At 62.8% G+C, this 19,313-nt stretch overlaps 3 protein-coding genes across 14 annotated transcripts in view; 1 reads left to right on the top strand and 2 right to left on the bottom strand.

The window, feature by feature from the left end:
- DCTN1 (dynactin subunit 1) overlaps window positions 1-11,714 on the bottom strand; it is a 39,727-nt gene extending 28,013 nt beyond the window's left edge. For 3 of the 12 annotated variants that reach the window (XM_072336567.1, XM_072336568.1, XM_072336570.1), the window contains exons 1-3: window positions 6,490-6,768; window positions 2,328-2,576; window positions 171-249 (exon numbers count right to left, since the gene is read on the bottom strand). In XM_072336567.1, the coding sequence (XP_072192668.1) occupies window positions 171-249; window positions 2,328-2,576; window positions 6,490-6,522 (361 nt within the window). In that variant the 5' untranslated portion in view covers window positions 6,523-6,768. Of the gene's footprint in view, window positions 1-170; window positions 250-2,327; window positions 2,577-6,489; window positions 6,773-8,500; window positions 8,641-11,629 lie in introns of those variants that run through there. The other 9 variants (XR_011903574.1, XM_072336572.1, XM_072336565.1 and 6 more) reach the window with 7 other exon arrangements.
- Window positions 11,715-11,869: 155 nt separating this feature from the next.
- On the top strand, window positions 11,870-14,334 carry LOC140252203 (uncharacterized). Its single transcript, XM_072336575.1, has 4 exons — window positions 11,870-11,950; window positions 12,481-12,637; window positions 12,714-12,880; window positions 13,034-14,334. Exons 2-4 carry the CDS (start codon window positions 12,487-12,489, stop codon window positions 14,306-14,308), a joined length of 1,593 nt encoding a protein of 530 aa, XP_072192676.1. The 5' UTR covers window positions 11,870-11,950; window positions 12,481-12,486; the 3' UTR covers window positions 14,309-14,334.
- Window positions 14,312-18,407, bottom strand: LOC140252204 (retinol dehydrogenase 12-like). Its single transcript, XM_072336576.1, has 6 exons — window positions 17,021-18,407; window positions 15,903-16,142; window positions 15,742-15,831; window positions 15,458-15,646; window positions 14,689-14,795; window positions 14,312-14,597 (listed from the first exon to the last, which is right to left on the bottom strand). Exons 1-6 carry the CDS (start codon window positions 17,607-17,609, stop codon window positions 14,415-14,417), a joined length of 1,398 nt encoding a protein of 465 aa, XP_072192677.1. The 5' UTR covers window positions 17,610-18,407; the 3' UTR covers window positions 14,312-14,414.
- Between the last annotated feature and the right edge of the window lie 906 nt (window positions 18,408-19,313).

Genomic DNA, 19,313 nt, shown 5'->3' with positions numbered 1-19,313 from the left:
GCTCAACAAAAACAGAGGTTCAGAGGAAGGGAAGGCTGCCCAGAGGGGAGAACGGCCCTTGAGTTGCCAGCAGCAGGCAGCCAGTGGCAGGCAGGCTCAATGGCACGTACCCAAGCAGCCCAACCCAGCACACACAGCTCCCCAGCCCACTCCTGGGCACAGAACCCCACCTCGTTTGGGGACCTTCAGTGCAGCCGACTCCGGGGTCTCTGGGGATGTCGTGTCAGCTCCATCTTCAAAAACCTGGATCTGGAAAAGGGTTAACGAGTGTGAGTGCCAAAACCCGCGTGGTCACGTCACCAGAGCTGCAGCAGGCTGCACGGTTCAGGTGCAGGTTTGCATCTGAGTAGACTGAGGTCCTGGAATGCTGGCAGCCAGAGGGGGCTTTGTGGGTCCACACTGAAAGCTGCCAGCTCTGCTGTGAAGGTGGAAGCACAGACACGTCTGAGCTGGAAGGAAGAATAAACCACCCTCAACCCACCAGCTGAGGTTTGTTGCTTGGGAAGGAGCCCTGGTGCCAGCAGTGTGACCCCAGACAGGATGGAGATGGTGGCACGGGAAGCACAGCAGTCACACCACTGCTGAACACACTGAAACCACAGTACTCAGAGTGGGAAAAGGGAAAGGGTTCCCCCACAGCCCAGCTGTGAGTGCACTTCTGGCCCAGGCACCGTCAGCTGAGCGACCTCATGAGGCACAGGTTTGCATGGCCAGTGATGAGGACAGAGCTGAGGAGCAGCTCTGGGAGCTCCCCCAGCAGTGCATTTCTGGAGCTGAAATCGAGTCATGCATCAGAAGATTTGGAATGCTGCGAGGCCTCATCAATGTCTGCGTTACAGGAGGGAGATGGTGGCAGGATGAGGGAGGTGGCACCGCTCCCAAGGCTTCCCACAGCCCTGCTGTGCCACAGCATTGTGCCAGGAGTGCTGCCAGCGTGGCACTGAGGAGCAACGTCAGCTCGTGGGGCTGCACTGCTGGCAGAAACTGGAATGGAGAAGACCTGCCCACCTGCAGACGGTGAGCTCCTACCCACAGGGTGTGCACAACGAAAGCTCAGCAGCTCAACCCAGCTCATGGGTTACATTTACTGTAAGGTGAGAAGTATTCAAGGGGAGCTCACTGACCCATTTCCAGGCACCCTGCCCTGGGCCCACACCTTTCCTGCTGGTAGCTCAGGGCCAGCATGCAGCAGGCAGGCTTATATTCTGCATCACAGAGATCACTCCCAGAAAGTGGTGGTCAGTTGCTCACTGCACAGATGGAGATGGGTGACAGTGCTGCCCCTCAGGGGTCAGTGCTGGGACCAGTGCTCTTCAGTACCTTCATCATGACACTGACAGTGGGACCAACGGCACCCTCAGCAGTCTGTGGGTGAGAAAAGCTTGGGGCACAGTGGACATACCCCAGGGACGGGATGCCATCGGAGGGACCTGGAGGCTGAGCAGTGAACCTCATGAGATCCAGCAAAGCCAAGTGCAAGGTCTGCACCCGGGTCAAGGCAACCCCTGCTGTCAGGGCAAGCTGGGGATGCAGGGACAGAGTACAGCCTGCTGAGATGGACCTGGGGTGTTGGTGGATGGCAGCAGTGTGCCCTCACAGCCCTAAAGCCAACTGTGCCCAGGGCTGCAACCAAAGCAGCACAGCCAGCAGGACAGGGAGGGGGTCTGTCCCTCTGCTCTGCACTGTGAGGCCTCACCTGGAGCACCGTGTCCAGATGTGGGGTCCTCAGCACAGGAGAGACACAGACCTGATACAGTGTCCAGAGGAGGGCCACAAAAATGATCCCAGGGATGGAACACCTCCCTGCAAACAGAGGCTGAGAGCTGGGGCTGTGCAGCTGCAGAGGAAAAGGCCCCAGGGAGAGCTGGGAGCAGCCTTCAGTGTCTAAAGAGGTCATGAGAAAGGAGGGGACAGACTCCAGAGCAGGGTCTGTCCAATAGGACAGGGGGAAATGGCTTCAAACTAGAATAGACTCAGATTGGATGTAGGGAAAAAGTATTTAATGCTGGCGTGGTGAGGCACTGGTTGCACACAGAGGCAGTGGTGGTGCAGAGGCCCAGGGGCAGGGGATGGGGCTCTGAGCACAGATGGAGCTGTGGGTGCCCCTCACCACAGGGAGTGGGACCAGAAGGCCTTGAGGATCTCTTCCAACTCAAACCACTCTGCGTTCTGCACAGAGTCCCAGCAGCACTGTGCTCACTGGGAGCAAAGGATGGGCATTTCCTCCCCCAGCAGTGCGTGCAGAACCATGTTCCTCTATTGGGTCAGGCACTCCCCAAGCCCAGCAAGCAGAGGCCATCGCAGAGCACTCATGCAATGAAGCGTACCTGCGACTGCCGCACGAAGATGCCGTGGTTCTCCTCGCAGGTGAAGTATTTCCTGCCCTGCACGGTGCCATCATTCTTGCCCTTGGCTTCATCCAAGATGACCCCGACCCACTTGCCCGTGGCAAACAGGGTGGCCCCGACGTAGGCCACGGTCCCACGGTGCCCCTTTCCGATGACCTCCACCCTGGAGCCCACCTTGAGGGGCTTGCTGCTCGCCTCCGTGCTCATCCTGGGGCCGGCGCTGGATGCCTGCAGGCAGAGGGAAACAGCAGCACGTTACCTACGGGTGGTGGAAGCAGGGAGAAACAGGTGAAGGAGGGCTGTGGGGTGCTGCCCCGGCAGAGCCAGGAGGTGGTGGGATGTCATGCCCCAAACAACAGGAGCGCTGCCTGCTGCTCAGCACACAGCAGCACACCAGGACACAGCCCCTGTTTGCAGAGGCTTTAGGGGACTGTGGAGCAGCTTTGGCAAAGATGAGTTTGGCAGCAGACATGGGTGCAGTCTGTGCCTTATTACCCAGGTTAACAACGATGCTGACCGTCCTGTCAGAGCACAGATAAGGGGATGGGTGAGCAGCTCAGTCACAGCATTTGAGACCCATTCACAGATTCAGTGCAGTTTAGGGAAGGAGGGAGCAGACACACATTGGCATCTTCTCCCCCCCTACCCAGTGCTGCCTCCTGCCTGAGGAAACCAATGGCATTAAGGCTACTTTGCCACTGAGCTATACCAACCGTACCTTTTAACTGCTGAAGTACTGCTATGCTAATTGTCCCTCCACAAACCCAGCTACTGAAAGGCGCTCAGCACAGGGCTCTCCTCTGCAGCCGTGCACATACATAGCCAAACTCATTTGCATTACCAGAGCAAAGCAAAAACATTATGCTGATCTGTCGAGTAGTCTGAGAAAAACTGCCAGCTCAGGTAGTGCTCCCTCCCAGAGATTCACTGCTGTGGGTTCCAGCACTTTCCTTCACGGGGCGCTGCACCTCTGCTGAGCAGGGAAAGCATGAGAGGCTGCCTTAAAAGCAGCAGAGCACGAGTGAGAGGCTCCGTGGCACAGCGCAGTGGGAAGGGCAGCTCTCCCAACACACCCCACCAACTGAGCAGGGCAGATGTGAGGAGGAAACTCTTCATGGTGAGGCCCTGGCGCTGCCTAGAGCTGTGGGTGCCCCATCCCCAGCAATGCCCAAGGCCACGGATGGGCCCTGAGCTGTGGGAGCACCCAGCCTACAGCAGGGGTGGGGTTGGGGGTCCCTTCCAACCCAACCATGCCCTGGTTCTACGGCTCTTTGATCTTTAAGGTCCCTTCCAACCCAACCATGCCCTGGTTCTACAGCTCTTTAATCCTTAAGGTCCCTTCCAACCCAACCATGCCCTGGTTCTACAGCTCTTTAATCCTTAAGGTCCCTTCCAACCCAACCATGCCCTGGTTCTACAGCTCTTTAATCCTTAAGGTCCCTTCCAACCCAACCATGCCCTGGTTCTACGGCTCTTTAATCCTTAAGGTCCCTTCCAACCCAACCATGCCCTGGTTCTATGGCTCTTTGATCCTTAAGGTCCCTTCCAACCCAACCATGCCCTGGTTCTACGGCTCTTTGATCCTTAAGGTCCCTTCCAACCCAACCATGCCCTGGTTCTACGGCTCTTTGATCCTTAAGGTCCCTTCCAACCCAACCATGCCCTGGTTCTATGGCTCTTTGATCCTTAAGGTCCCTTCCAACCCAACCATGCCCTGGTTCTACATCTCCCTGATCCTCAGAGCTCCCTCAGAGCAGTGGTGCTGGCAGCAGCCCCCTCACAGCTCCTCTGGTCTCCTCCAGCACAGCGCAGCCCCCTGCCCCACAGTCCAGTCCACCTGCAGATCCACCCCAGTCACCACAGCACCTCCTGCAGAAGTTCTGCCCTCATTCGCTTCCTGGTCTTACAGACACCATCAGTTTCATGGCTCGTTCTTCACCTGAGCCATTAGATGCTATAATTAACACAGCAGCCAATTAATCACACATGGGCATGCACCACGACAAGAAAGTAACAAAGCAAGTTAACATCTTTCTCACATCTATAATTGCATCAGTGTTGAAAAACGGAATGCAATGAAACCTAACAAAAGCAGGGCTGTGTATCTGCGGCCCCCAACATAAAAGTGTAATAATTTGGTAAATCTATCAAATCAGGTTTCTTCAGAAAAAAAAAGAGAAAACAGACTGCAAGCAGCCTGGCCTGCCCCCCCCCCCCCCCCCCCGGAACAGACAACACCAAGCTGAGGGGATCTGAGCAGTGCTGGTGGCATCTGCAGGGCAGGGGGATGGGGATGGGCTCTGTTTGGAGGTGCCCAGTGCCAGGACAGGCAGCAGCACAGGCTGCAGCACAGGGAGCTCCATCCGGCTGTGGGGGGGGCAGAGCCCTGGCACAGAGCACAGGGGGCGTGGGGTCTCCTTCCTGGAGGTACCCAAACCCACCGGGATGCTTTGTGTGCAGCTGCTGTGGGGAATGGATCGGGGGTGGGACTGGGGGAGCCCCAGAGGTCCCTCACAGCCCCTACAGCTCTGTGAATGAAGAAGATGGGGACCACAGGGCTGAGGCAGCTCCAGCAGAGCCTCACACAACGGCAGAGCCAAGTGGCACAAGATGAAACTCAGGGACGGCTCGTCCCAAGGAAGGCCAGGAGGGACCCCTGGCTGCAGCAAGGGGCAACAGGAGCAGCAGTGCTGCCCCAAATGCTGCCTGCCGCCCCTGAGCAACACACTGCTTCCCCGTTCTGACCCCATTCAGGGAACTGCTTGCACTTACAAACCAGTTCCTCAGGTGTGAAAGATGCTCATGAGCAGCCCCTGTAAAACAGATGGAATTCCAAGGGACTCCACTCGTGGTATGAGTGTGCTTTGTCCAAACAGAACCGCAGCGCTGGGCTGCCCAGCAGAGCAAACAGGTCGGATCCTACAGCACACAGGTGGTTCTGAGCACCCCCACAGGAGGACGCTCCACTCCTCTGCAGGCAGCGCAGGGCTCTGCGCCCTCACCCCGAGGCAGAAGTTTGCAGCACTGACGTGGCCCCAATACTGCCAGCGCAGCCACTGCGCCTCAAAGCGGCACTCACAGCACACAGCTGAACTTGTGGGCACGGCTGCGCACAGCGGCTGCGCTCCTGTGATGAGAGGCACAGCTGTGGGTTAAATGCCATTGGCCTCCATGTAAGGTGCGACCCAAGGCAGCCAGACCAGGGATCAGAGCACAGCTAAGTGAGCTCAGCCCAGCTCTGCCAGGGCACAGCGCTGCACGTGGCAGGGGATGTTCGGCCCCACGGTGCCCGTTCCCAGCTGCAACCTGAGAAATCCCAGGGCACAGAGCTGCACGCAGCAGGGAGCACAGCAGCACTCTCAGGGCACAGCCTTGCTCTGAAATGTCACCTCCTCATCACGCTGCCCAGCAACACGGGGATGCTCAGTGACAACCAACCTGTGGGGCTGAGCAGCACCCATCGGTGTGAGGACGCCTTCCCGGCCCACGGGAGCACACGGCCACGCGGGAGCACTCTGCCCCTCGGTAAGACAGCTGCCCGGCCTCACCACATCAGCTACCACACACACAGCCTTCACCTCCCACCCACCCACACGCAGCACCCAGCAGAGCCTGCAGCCCCACCTGCACAGCCCGGGCACCGGGACACAGCAGCAGTACAGCACGGCATAGGCCCAGCCGGGGGAAGGCCACACTGCCAGGCCCAGCCCAGGCTGTGCTGCCCACACTGGGCTCCGCGCAGCACAGCAGAGCCTGGCAGAGGCCTGCAGGCATTTGGGAGCTCAGCACCTCGCCAGGCAGCCCGGGGGGATCAGCACAGAGAGAGAAAAACCGCAGCGCAGGGAGGAAAACAAGCCGGAATCTTTGTGCTGAGCCATTCTGCCACGCGGAGCTCGCTGACAGCTCGGTGCATTATCCTCCATAATTACCAGCACAGAGAGACTCATTGAAACCCAAAGGACGCAGCGAGCGGCACCGTTCAGCCCCTCCAGCATCCTCGCAGGCACTGCCGGTGCAGAGGCAGCGCTCAGGGTGCAGCTCAGCACAACGGCACGCAGCCCCGGCACTGCAGCGGGCGGCCACGGCGCAGCACCCGCAGCACAGCCACGAGTTTGCCCATAAGTTCCCTCCCCCAACTTACCCGGCCGTGCGGGTGCCTCTTGCTCTGAGCCATGCCACCGCCGTCGCCCTTTATTCTGACGAGGTATTATTCCTAAAGAATGGCCTCAGCTCATGGCTGGCAGCGGCACGGCGCTCGCTTTCAGGCTGAGGCTGATCTCATCGGCCCCGGCCGCGCTCCGCCGGGTCGCAGTGAGAGGGCAGAGCTGCGCTCCGGCAGGGGATGCTCCGGCACGGGGACGCAGGAATCCAGCCCAGCTGACGGAGCTGCGTACTGCGCTCCCACTCATCGCCGCAGCGCGGCCCGCTGGGTCCTAACGCTGCCGGCCGGGCTGCTGCTGCGGCACGGGCTGCGCCGCTCTGCGTGCCAGGGCGAGCCGGGGCACAAAGCCGCGCAGCCTCCCCGCTCCTCCGACCCAAGGCATCCCTCCCTGCACTGAGGCTTTGGGGAGGCCGTGCTGCTCCCCCAGCACCCCACAGCTCCCTGCAGCAGCTCATGCTGCTCCGAAGCTCACCAAGCCTCGGCCGACAGCAGTGCCCGTAGGGGAGGCCAGGAGCCGCCCGCAGGGAGCAGCACCCACCCCCAGGAGGTCCCCATGTGGGTGAAAGGAACCCACCGTGACGGCTGGGCGCACCAACACAGCAGAGCAATGCCCCAGCCACAACATCCCTCATCTCCTGCACAGCTGTGGGCAACAACTGAATGTCCTACTGAGGGCCAACAAGAACCACAAGCTTCGTGCCAGCCGCTGTGCTGCCCTGTGCTGAGCTGAGGTTTGTCTAGCAAGGACAGGAAGGCGGCACAGGGCAGGGACGGGGCTGTGACAAACCGTGGCCACTTGGGCAAAGCACACCGACACCTCCCTGCACACAAAGAGCTCAGATGGAGATGGGCTCACCGGGGCAGACTCAGGTTGGAGACCAGGAGCAGCTGGTTCTCCTGCAGAGCAGCCGGGCACCAACAGGGGCTGCAAGGACCACAGAGCTGCGGCACTGCTGGATGCACTCAGTGGGCACAGTGAGGTGGGAACCTCCAGCCTTCACCATTCTGTCCTCCAGCTCTGAATGACCTGCACTGTGTGCAGCAACGCGCTTCCCACTGCAGGAGGCTGCCACAAAGCGAAGCCACAACCTGTCAGCCACTGCCCAACCGCCACACATGTGAGCTGAAGCTGCTTCTCCTCTCCATACACTGTCCTAAAGGCGCCGCTTACAAACACACACACACATGAATCCACCACAAGAAGTTACCAAAAGCCAGCAGCATCTCCACCCTTCCATCAGTCCCATCGGCTCCAGGTGAGTCCCAGCACATCCAACACAAAACCCAGCATTGCAGAAGTGCTGAACCAAGCCCTGCTAAGTCCCACAGCAGCTCTGGAGGAGCAGCACCTGCCAGGACCCAGCCCAGAAATGGCATCAAACCACCCTCATCCCCACACATGCAACTGTGGAAATCAAAGGCAGCAACGTGATGGAGAAGGCAACAAAGATACTCCCAGTAAGAGCACACACTGCATTTCAATAGAGGATCGCAGTCCTTAAGGGACCTTCGGAGGCCACCCAGACAGCTCCACGCACAGAACAAGGACACCACAGCAGTGTCTGCTCCATGGATGCGCTGCTTCATTGGGAAGCTGACAACATTCATACAGAGCCTGAAACAAGGCCATGTGTAAAACACCTCCAGAAGGGCCCAGGAAGGACAGCAATGGCAACTGAAAGCTTTCACCTCCACACAACAGCTGCAAAACAGCTCCCAAGAAAGGGCAAGAAGTCCAGTTTGGGCTCACTTACACCTCGGTTACACACAGGTAAATGCTCCAGCACTCACAGCTCAGCAAAGCAGGAGCGTGGCACAACAGCACCTTCAGAGGACAACCAGCACTTCAGGAAGGGCCAGGAGTGCCATTCTCTGCTCTCCTTCACCACGAGGATTGTGGATAAGAACTGAACTTTGACCAAAAGATGAGAAGCCAACATTAGGCAGCATTTTTATTAGTGAACCCAAGCTGTACTATAGGAGCACATACCGTGTGCTGGGAGCTGGCTGGATCCGCTCTGTGCTGCGGCTCAGGAGTGTGTTAGCACAGGGGCTGAGCCAGGCCAGCCCAGGGCATGCTTCACACTGCAGTGTCCTCCTTGCCGGGCTGCCAGCAATCCTCATACACCTGCAAAAGAAGGAGAAATGTCACAGGAGCTCCTCACAGAGCTTTGGGTTATGCCAGCAGCAGCACTGGGCCCCGCTGTGCAGCACCAGGCCGAGGAACACAGAGCACAAACCCACAGCGTTTGGCCGTAGCCTGGGACAAGACCCAGCCCCGTGCTGAGCAGCTCAAACTGCATCCAGTGGGCTCAGGCACACAGAGCAGCTCCCAGCTCCCAGAAGCACTGCTGTTATTTACACAGAGCAGAACTCCACCCTGTTACAGTTCCGTCTTCACAGGCACACACAGAATCGCAGCATAGTTGGGTTGGAAGGGACCCCAAAGATCACGAAGCTCCAAACCCCTTGTCAGGCAGGGCCACCAACCTTCACATTGAATACCAGCCCAGGCTGCCCAAGGCCCCATCCAACCTGGCCTTCAACAGCTCCAGGGATGGATGGGGCATCCACAGCCTCTTGGGCAGCTGTTCCAGCACCTCCCCACTCTCACAGTAAAGAACTTCCTGACATCCACCCTCAATCCGCCCTCCTTCAGCTCCAAACCATTTCCCCTTGTCCACACAAACTGCTTCAGCAAAGCTTTCTGATGCATAAGGTATGACAAGGGGGAATGGCTTTAAACTGAGACAGGGAGGTTTAGGGTTGGATCTTAGCAGGAAGTTTTTCCCCCAGAGGGTGGTGACGCACTGAACAGGTTGCCCAAGGAGGCTGTGGATGCCCCATCCCTGCAGGCATTCAAGGCCAGGCTGGATGTGGCTCTGGGCAGCCTGGGCTGCTGGTTGGCGACCTGCACACAGCAGGGGGTTGGAGCTGGATGAGCACTGTGGGCCTTTGCAACCCGGGCCATTCTATGACCCCGTGATAAAGGGTTTCCTTCACTCTTCTGCTCAGAAAAGGGATCCTAAGGGCAGCACTTGAGGGCTCGGCCTTTACGGTGTTGGGACAAAAACCCAGATGAGGCTGCTGAGCTCAGGACTCTTTGAATTGAGCTCTCAGCCACACACTCACACTGCTGACCCGGCCTGGGCTCCTGCTGCCCATCCTGAGTGCCTGCAGTGTCTGCTCTGCAGCTGTGCACCCCTCCCTGAGCTCTGCACCCCACAGCCCCAACACCACCCCACAGGACGGGCACAGCTCTGCCCCAGGACAACACAAGACCCAGAGGAGCTCTGCTGCTCCTCTGGGTCTCTGCAGAAGCGTGGGCTTCTCTGTCCCATACAGCCATGAGTGTGAGCCCAATAACACACAGAAAACCTGCCAGACCACTGAACACCTTCATTAACATCCCACTGGTAATGGCATCCCACACAGAAAGGCAGCAAGAGGTTTCTGGACCCCACGTCAGCTAAAGCCAAGGCAGTAGAGATGGCTGAGTGGCGCAGCGCCAGCACAGCTGCGGGCTTTAGGACCCTGCAGGCAGCTCTGTGAGCCTGCGCCATGCACGGCTGCAGCACAACTCCACAGAGCCGCAACAAAGCCGGGGGGCACAGCAGGCACAGCAGGCACAGCAGGCACACGGCTCTGCATCCCACAGCACACAGGGAAGGCTCTCCTCCAGCTGAAAGCAAACTGCCAGGACCGCCAGCCATGCAGCACAGCACCACGGAGCAGAGGATGCCGCAGCCCAGCAGGGTCAGGTCAGTGCTCTCCATTGCTCCCCTCCCCATCACTGCAGCACCAGCCCGCCCGCCACATTCGGCTCCCACTGCCCCAGGCACGCTGAGCACAGCTGATATGAGTGCATGCCTGCTCTGCTTTGTTGCTGTGAGCCCTGCAACAGCTGCCCCTGATCAGTGCTTCTGTTCTGTGCTGCATTGGGACAGCACTGCATGCCGAGGGAAGCTGAGCTTCCAGGCCAGCAGCTCCCGGAGCCTCCCCTTCTGCTTAGAATAGTAGGAACAGAAATCATAAACACTGAATTGCTGACGGCTCCCCCCAGTAGTTCCAAAGGGACTTCCGAGCACCTCGTGTTAATTTGGCAGGGATCCTCCCTGTGAAGTAGGTCACAGCCGCTGCCTGGTGGCACAGAGCTAAGGGAGGAGAGAGGCAAAGAAATCTGCCCAAGGTCACATGGAAAGACCTTGGCAACAGCTCTGATAAGGGAAAACACGGCGCTGCATCCCCCGTTAAGGGCAGCCCTCCCTGCTGTGGAGGCAGCGGTTGAGGGCAGGGAGCTGCAGCAGGCATCGCATGGGGGCTGTGCTGAGTGCAGGGAAGTGATGAGTCACGGAGGGACCTCGGGAGCTCCCCCAGTCCCACCCCGCTCCGTTCCCCACAGCAGCTGCACACAAAGCATCCCGGTGGGTTTGGGTACCTCCAGGAAGGACACCCCACGTCCCCTGTGCTCTGTGCCAGGGCTCTGCCCCCCTCACAGCCGGATGGAGCTCCCTGTGCTGCAGCCTGTGCTGCTGCCTGTCCTGGCACCGGGCACCTCCAAACAGAGCCCATCCCCATCCCCCTGCCCTGCAGATCCCCCCAGCGCTGCTCAGATCCCCTCAGCCTTCTCCAGTTGCACAGCCCCGGGGCTCTCAGCCGGTCCCCATCAGTGCTCCAGGCCCCCAGCAGCTCCATGGGGCTCTCCCAGCAGCTCCCAGTCTGTCTTGAACTGGGGAGCCCCGCAATGGATACTGTGCTCCAGATCAGGGGCTGCTGTGCTCAGGGGCCGAGCAGCTCCCTGCCCTGCTGGCCGCACTGTGCCTGCAGCCCAGGGACCCGCGGTCCTTATGTGAGGCCTTTCATCCAGCGGAGCGGCCCGGAGCGGTACCGGGGGGTGGGGGGGGCAGCAGCGCGGCCTCAGCGCGGCCAGCGGAGGATCCCGCGGGGTGACGGAGCGGCACAACAACCGGACGGGCCCGCAGCCCAACGCCGCTGATTCCCCCCCGTCATCCCTCCGCGGTCGGTACCTCAATATCGGTACCTCAATATCGGTACCTCAATATCGGTACCTCAATCGGTGCCGGTACCCCAGTGCCGGTACCTCACTGTCTGTCAGTACCTCAGTGCCTGCCGGTATCTCGGTGCCGCCGCCCCGCTCTGGAGGCCCAACAGCCGCCGCCCGGCCGCCGCGAAGCCCCCGCTGAGGACCCCTCGGGCTGCCCCGAGTGGCGCCTGCCGGCCGGCCCTGCCAACAAAACGGCCCCACGGAGCGGCACGGCCGCGGGCAGCCCGGGAGGGGGGAAGGCGGAAGGGCCCGGGCAGCCGCGCGCGTGCGCAGTGAACCGAGGGACGCCGGCCGGGCGTGGGGGCGCCCCGCGGTGGGGGCGGGGCGGGACGGGAGCAGGAAGCGGGACGGGACGGGACGGGACGGGCGCAGCCGGTGGGTGTCCGCGGCGGGAGCGGAGCCAACGAGGGGACGGGATCGCTCCGTGCTGTGCTGTACCGTGCTGTGCTATGCTGTGCTGTGCCGTGCTGTGCCGTACCGTGCTGTACCGTGCTGTACCGTGCTGTGCTATGCCGTGCTGTGCCGTGCTGTACCGTGCTGTACCATGCTGTGCTATGCCGTGCTGTACCGTGCTGTACCGTACCGTACCGTGCTGTGCTGTGCTGTGCCGTGCTGTACCGTACCGTGCTGTACCGTACCGTACCGTGCTGTACCGTGCTGTGCTGTGCTGTGCTGTGCCGTGCTGTACCGTACCGTACCGTACCGTGCCGTACCGTGCCGTGCTGTACCGGGCCGGGCCGGGCCGTGCTGTGCCGTGCTATGCCGTGCCGTGCTATGCCATGCTGTGCCATGCCGTGCCGTACCATGCTGTGCCATGCCGTGCTATGCCATGCTGTGCCGTGCCGATGCATCCCGAGGAGCCCCGTCCCGTCCTGCCGCTCAGCCGCCGTTCTCTCTCCCCGCAGCTCCCGATGCCCCGCAGGAAGGCGGTGCCGGCGCTGGGCAGCCTCTGCCTGCAGAGTTTGGTGCAGCACATGCAGAGCGTGTGGGTGAAGGACTACAGCGACAACTACCTGGACGAGTACAGCTTCCGCTTCGTCATGGGCCCCTTCAACGACCTGGGTGAGCGCTGGGGGGGAGCAGGAGGAGCAGGAGGAGGCTGCAGGCAGGGCTCATTGCTGACCCGCGTTGCCCACAGCGGGCAGTTTGGTGCAGGATCTCATCCGGCTGCTGGGCGAGAGCCGCCGCCTGTCGCGTGCTGCGCTGCATCTCCTGCTGCTGCCTCACCTGCAGGAGCTCAGCCTGCAGCACTGCCCCGGCCTGGTCAGCAACGCCATCGGGCAGCTCGTCAGCGTGCGCTGCAAGGTGAGCGGGGCTGCGCTGTGCGGGCAGGGGCTGCCCGCTGTGGGGCTGTGGGCAGACCTGGTTGGTGCTGCAGCGTCCTGATCCGGCTGTGGGTGTCCGGGAGCACCGTGGGCACTGGGGGCCGTGCTGACGCAGCTCCATCTGCGGGCGCAGAGCCTGAGCGCGCTGGAGCTGCACGGCTGCAGCCGGCTGTCGGCGGACGTGCTGGTGGACCTGGTGGAGGAGCTGCCCCTGCTGAGCCGCCTGGGGCTGGCGGAGACTCAGGCCAACGTGCAGGTGCTGGCGGCCGTGGGCTCCTGCTGCCGCCGCCTGCGGGAGCTGGACGTGTCCCGCTGCAGGAAGGTGACCCCGCGCGCCCTGCGCTACCTGGCCTACGACCCGTTGGAACGGACCCCGGGCTGCCCGGCGCTCCGCGTCCTCCTGGCTCGCGGCCTGGAACCGGCGGGGGATGGCGTGGTGTCGGCGCTGGCCTTCGTGCTGCTGGCCCTGCCGCTCCTGGAGGTGCTGGCGCACGGCGACGTGCCGGCCGCGCTCGGCCTCCTGCACGCGGGGCGGCTCGACGGCGCCGGCGACGCGGACGGCTTCCCGTCGCTGCGGGAGCTGGCGCGGCGGCGCGGCGACCTTCCGCTCACGCTGCCGCTGCGGCGCCTGGAGGAGCTGACGGAGCCCGAGCTGGCGGCCGCCCGCGCCGTCTGCCCCGACGCCGAGGAGGTGTCCGCCTGCCTCGGGGACGGCGGGACCGTCGGCTGGGACGCGCTGCCGCGCTGGGGCCGCCTGACCCGGCTGGAGCTGTCGTGCGCGGGGCCGCGGGGCCGGGCGCTGAGCGAGGCGCTCCCGCTGGCTCTCGGGCTGGGCCCGCGGCTGCAGACGGTGGCGCTGCACGGCTTCCTCCTGCAGGACGAGCTGGCGCTGTGCGCGCTGCTCGGCCGCTGCCCCGACCTGCGGGACTTCAGCGCGGAGCTGCTGCCCCCGCCGCCGGGCCGCCCCGACGCCGAGCCGCCCGAGGAGCCGCCGCGGTGGGACACGGAGCTGCTGCCCGGCGGGCTGCCCCGCCTGCTGCGCTTCTCCCTGGCGCTGCCCGGGTCCGTCCCGGCGACCCACGGGCTGTTGCTGCGCGCCACGTTGGCGTCGGTGCTGTGCGGCAGCCCGCGCCTGCGGAGCCTGCGCCTGCTCGGCATCGCGCTGCCGCTGGACTCCGTGTTCGAGACGGTGCTGGCCGCCCCGGGGCCGCCGCTGCAGGAGCTGCGGGAGCTCTCGCTGGTCGAGAGCCGCGTGTCCGCGAGCACCGTGCGCCTGCTCTTGGCCTCCGACGGCCGCCTGCGCCGCCTCGACGTGTCCCGCTGCCGGGACGTGCACCGCCGCGACTACGACGGCTTCCTGCAGGCCGTGCGGAAGCAGCGGCTGGACCTGGACATCGCCTGGGAGTAGCGCTCACAACGAGGCCTTTAATAAAGCACCCGCACCGCGGTCGCTCGCTCCGTCACTGCCCCGTCGCGGCTCCTACCGGGAAGGGGGGGGCTCGGGGCCGCTCCCCCTACGGGCTCAGCCCCGTCAGCCGCTCCGACTCCTCCCAAAGCTTGCGGGCCAGACCGGCGTCCCGGGCGGCTGCGGAGGGCAGCGTGAGGCTGCAGTCGCTGTCGAAGTACTTCCCCGAGATGCCCGAGGCCTCCTCCGAGACGGCGCAGTAAATGGTGCTGACGGCCCCCTGCTGCGCCGACTGCCGGGGCGGGGGGGTGATAAGGGCTGAGCGGGGGACCCCGGCGCCCCCTCCCCGGCGCCCCCTCACCACTCAAAGGCCCATCGCTCACCTTGATGAAGGGGCTGATGAGGAAGAAGAGGCCGCGCACCGCCCAGCTGAAGTTGCGCATGATGCCGGTGCTCACCACGCCGGGGTTCAGGCTGTTGGCGGTCACCCCTGCCCGGCGGCACCGTCAGCATCTGCCCCACAGCGGGCAGACCCCCCCGTGTTGAGTAGGGGGCAGCGGGACGGCCCCAGAGAAGTGGGGCTGAGGCTCTGCCCCCAACCAGGGCAGCAGGAAGGGGCCCGACCCCACTGGTGCGCCCCCACAGGGATGCAGCCGCCCCCGAGCCCGTGTCCATGGGGGTCCTGGGGCGTTCCTAAAGGGCTGAGACCCTGCAGCCCCCTCGTAGGCCCTGAGCCACGGCACTGCAGTGCAGTCGGAATGGGTGGGCAGCCCTGAGGTGCTTCTGTGCCTGGGAGCCTGCAGCCAAACGCAACGGGGGACACAGCACAGCATGGCACAGAATGGAGTGGCACAACATGGCATGGCACAGCACAGCATGGCACAGCACGGCATGGTACAGCACAGCATGGCACAACATGGCATGGCACAGCACAGCATGGCACAACATGGCATGGTACAGCACAGCATCATGCAGCACGGCATGGCACAACACGGCATGGCACAGCACGGCACGGTGCAGCACAGCACAGTGCAGCACGGCATGGCACAACACGGCATGGCACAGCACGGCACAGTGCAGCACAGCATGGCACAGCACGGCATGGCACAACACGGCATGGCCCAGCACGACCCGGCACGGCACCTCACCCACCCGTGCCCTGCAGGCGCCGCGCCAGCTCGGCGCTGAAGAGGACGTTCATCAGCTTGCTGCTGTTGTACATGGGGTCGTAGCCGCCGGGCCGCCTCTGCCCGGTGAGGTACCGGCCGTCAGCGCTGCCCGCGCTGTGCCGGAACGACGAGACGGTGACGATGCGGGCGGGCGCCGACGCCCTCATCAGGTCTGCGAGGAGCGAGGAATGAGCGGGGCGGCCCCGGATCCCCCCCCCAACCTTCAGCCCGGCGGTCCCCGCGCCCACCCCGCAGCCCTGAGCTCACCCAGCAGCAGGTTGGTGAGCAGGAACGGGCCCAGGTAGTTGGTGGCGAAGGTCCGTTCCAACCCCTCGGCCGTGACTCCGAAGGGCAGCCCTGCAAGAGGCGCGCGGTGCGGTGGGGCCGCGGTGGTGCCCCGGCGGGGCGGCGGTGGATGCGGGTCGTACCGGTGACGCCGGCGTTGTTGACCAGCACGTCCAGACGCTTCTCCTCCCGCAGCACCTCCCCGGCGAAGGCGCGCACCGAGGCCAGCGAGCTGCAGTCCAGCAGGCGCGGCAGCACGTCGGGGTTACCGGTGGCCGCCCGGATCTCCTCCGCCGCCGCCTGGCCGCGCTCCCGGCTCCGGCACGCCAGGATTGTGCGGGCGTTCCTGCGGGCCAGGTCCATGGCCACGCACTTTCCGATCCCTGTAACACACGGCGGGCGGCCGCCCGCAACCCGTGGGATCCGCGCCCTCCATGCGGGGCGGCCCCGGGACAGGACAGGGCGGCAGCGGGGTCCCCACCGCCAGGAGCTCGGCATCAAACAGCGGACGGCGCGGCCCGGGAGAAGGGGGCGTCAGCACGGGGCAGAAACGGGGCGCCGAGGGGACGGGACGGGGATGGAGCTGCCGCGGGGTGTGGGAAGGGGCAGGGCTGGCAGCTCGTGGGCACGGCGCAGCCCGGGAGCCCACATGGCAGCACGGTGCCAGCACCGTGTGTGGGGTGCGTGGGTGCTGCTACGTGGCAAGATCCGATGGGGGTGGGATGGACCCCGGACACGCACAGCCACCCCGTGCCCGAGCAGGGAAAACCCGAGGCCCCGCGCTGCGTCCAGGGACACCTGGGTGGGAGCCGTGAGCCCAATGCCCGGCATCCCTTCAGGGCCGAGGCAGCGCAGGGACAGGCGGCGGCCTTGGCTGTCAGTCATTAACCCGGCAGGGGCAGAGTCCGGCCGCGGGGCTGTCTGGGGCTGCCCGGCACGCAGCGAGGCGGAGCGGCTCCGAGCAGCGGCGCCGGTGGGCGCAGCTCCCCGAGCACCCAGCTGAGAGTGAAGTGCGAGGCAGAGCGCGGGGCAGCAGGAGCACGGCGCGCACAGCCCGGGGACCATCGGCCACCTCTCCTGCAGCATCCGGTGCCACCTGAGCACAGCCGGCGGCAGGAGAGCAGCGAGCCGCCCCGCGGCCCCACGCAGCCCCACGCATCACACACGTCCCGCACTTGCCCACCCCACGGCGCAGCGCCTGACGCCCTGCGGCCCCTCGCAGCCCCTCGGCCCTCCGGTGCCACCAACCCCCCCCCCTCACCGCTGTTGGCTCCGGTGACGATGACCGTCTTGCCGGTCAGGTCGGTGGGACACTCGCGTGGGTCCCAGCCGCGTCTCCGTGTGGCCCAGAGGAGCAGCCCCAGCAGCAGGGCCAGCACGAACCAGAGCGGGTGGCTGCAGAAGCTCGGCAGCTCCATGGCTGTGGCCGGGGGCGGTCGAGGCACCGAGGAGCGGCTGAGGGACAGAGTCCAGCTGAGGATGTTGACCCGGCCCCGCAGCCGTGGCACCGTGCAGCTCCCTTCTGATCTCCCAGCAGCAGCGTACGGCTCCTCCGCCAGCCGCTGGAGCACGGAGCAGAGGCAGGAGGCTGCAGTGTCGCCCCGGGACAAACAGCGGAGCTGGGCAGCACGGAGAGCCAGCTGAGCGCACCTCGTCCCGGATGACACCCCGGGCTGCTCACCCGTGTGGCTGGAGCCGGCTGGCTGCCCCCTGCCCGCTGCAGGCTCCGTCCTGGGGGTGCAGGCTCTGCCCGAGCTCGACCCGCTGTGAGCTCCGCTGCTGTTTCCCCTCTCCCGGCGTCCACCTTCGGCACCGTTGTGGTTTTGTGATTCCTGTTGTCTGTTCCACATCAGAACATGGTGCAGGATGACGGCAATCGCTCATGGGCTCACCTCCTGGTTCCGTGTTTCCGCCTTGTGGGGCACTTTGGGTTCCCGGAGGGGAGGGGCGGCATCCCGGCAGACTCGGGAGCAGCGTGGTGGGACTCCGGGCCGGACCCAGCCGCTCTCTGCGCCCCCAAATTGCTCTATTCCACATCATGGCACCACGTGGAGCACAGAGAGAAGAACTACACGTCCCACGGTCGGAGAGGGAAATACATCACGGAAAATACATCACGGAAGCGACCCTCTCTCCCTGCCTTGCAGTGGCCACTGGTGTAGATGCTGTGGCTGTAGGTGTGGCTGTAGCTGTGGCTGTAGCTGTGGCTGTAGCTGTGGCTGTAGCTGTGGGTGTAGCTGTGGTTGTAGCTATGGGTGTAGGTGTGGGTGTAGCTGTGCTTCCAAGCCGTGGCACCTTCAATTCACCTAGATAACTCCGTGACAGTTTTTGGTGGAGGACGATGGCATAAGGGTAAGATTTTAACACTAGTCAAAAGTTCGTTAGTAGTATCAGAAACGATTGATGAAGGTCAGGATCATCAAGGGATTCTAATGAGGAACTGATCAAACTAATCACTGAAAGGTGATGAATGCTCCTCCTCACCTGTACCATCAAGAATCTCAGCTATTAGACGCACACACTTTCCAGCTCAAGCAAGGGACAACAGTGAGACTGCACCATCTATTGCCTTGTTACCTACGTGACCACGGAGAAGACATGAGGAAGTGGCACGACCAGCCCACTCCTGTGCTACGAGCAGGGGTGAGAGAACTGCAGAACAGACCAACAGATAGAGCTGCTCCAGTCAGCACAGGTCACCAATAGAGGGGCCCTGCCCTCAGTCAGGGGGGAGAGGGATCATAGAGTTTATTGGACTGTGTGGGTTCAATGGCCTGGCACATCAGAACCACAGAACTATGAGGCACTGGTGGATACTGGTGCACAGTGCACTCTATTGCCCTCCGGTCATGAAGGGACAGAACCAATCCATATTTCTGGAGTGACTGGGGGCTCTCAAGAACTGACTGTGTTAGAGGCCGAAATAAGCCTCACTGGTAAAGACTGGCAAGAACATCCTATTGTGATGTTTCACATCCGATCTGGTGACAAGTCAAGGCTGCCATGTGAAAGGACCGTGCCTCAGTGCACCGGGAACAGCCGGGACTCACACACAGTGTGTAAAAGCACCAGTTTAATGCCTCACAACAAACCCTATATCGATGGGCTGCTGGGGATACGGACAACATTAAGCTGCTGTCTGTTTTGCCTGGCCTGTCAGGGGACCCGTCTGTTGTGGGGCTGCTACGAGTAAAAGAGCAGCAGGTACCGATTGCTACAAAGGCAGTGCACAGACGGCAGTACCGCACCAACAGGGATTCCTTGCTCCCCATTCACGAGTTGATTCGCCAGCTGGAGAATCAGGGAGTGATGAGTAAAAGTCACTCCCAGAACAACCGCTGGGATTTTGGAGTGGAGCATATGAGGGGTCTGAAGGGTGCTACGCTCCAACCCAGATCTTGGCCATGTGCGAGGGGTTCGGGCTTCCAACATAGTCAGTACTGAAACGCAGCCGGCACCTCGACTGCCAGTGTGAGCTGGATGTTCAAGGGGGAGGTTCCCTCCACCCATCATGCGACCGACGCCACCTGGAGCAAATGGATTGAGCTGATTGA

Source organism: Excalfactoria chinensis, chromosome 4 (assembly GCF_039878825.1).
Source record: "Excalfactoria chinensis isolate bCotChi1 chromosome 4, bCotChi1.hap2, whole genome shotgun sequence".
In the NCBI taxonomy this organism is placed as follows: domain Eukaryota; kingdom Metazoa; phylum Chordata; class Aves; order Galliformes; family Phasianidae; genus Excalfactoria; species Excalfactoria chinensis.
The sequence above is the reverse complement of the archived record's forward strand: the minus strand, read 5'-3'. Positions and strand labels throughout refer to the sequence as shown.

Excerpts from the sequence above, each read along its gene's own strand:
- LOC140252204 (XM_072336576.1), bottom strand. The coding sequence starts at position 17,609 with ATGTGGAACAGACAACAGGAATCACAAAACCACAACGGTGCCGAAGGT. Across the intron at positions 14,796-15,457 it reads GCGGCGCCTGCAGGGCACGG|GGGTGACCGCCAACAGCCTG; the intron begins GTGGGTGAGGTG and ends GCCGCCGGGCAG. Across the intron at positions 14,598-14,688 it reads TCATCAGCCCCTTCATCAAG|TCGGCGCAGCAGGGGGCCGT; the intron begins GTGAGCGATGGG and ends CCGCCCCGGCAG.
- LOC140252203 (XM_072336575.1), top strand. The coding sequence starts at position 12,487 with ATGCCCCGCAGGAAGGCGGTGCCGGCGCTGGGCAGCCTCTGCCTGCAG. Across the intron at positions 12,638-12,713 it reads GGGCCCCTTCAACGACCTGG|CGGGCAGTTTGGTGCAGGAT; the intron begins GTGAGCGCTGGG and ends CGTTGCCCACAG. Across the intron at positions 12,881-13,033 it reads TCGTCAGCGTGCGCTGCAAG|AGCCTGAGCGCGCTGGAGCT; the intron begins GTGAGCGGGGCT and ends CTGCGGGCGCAG.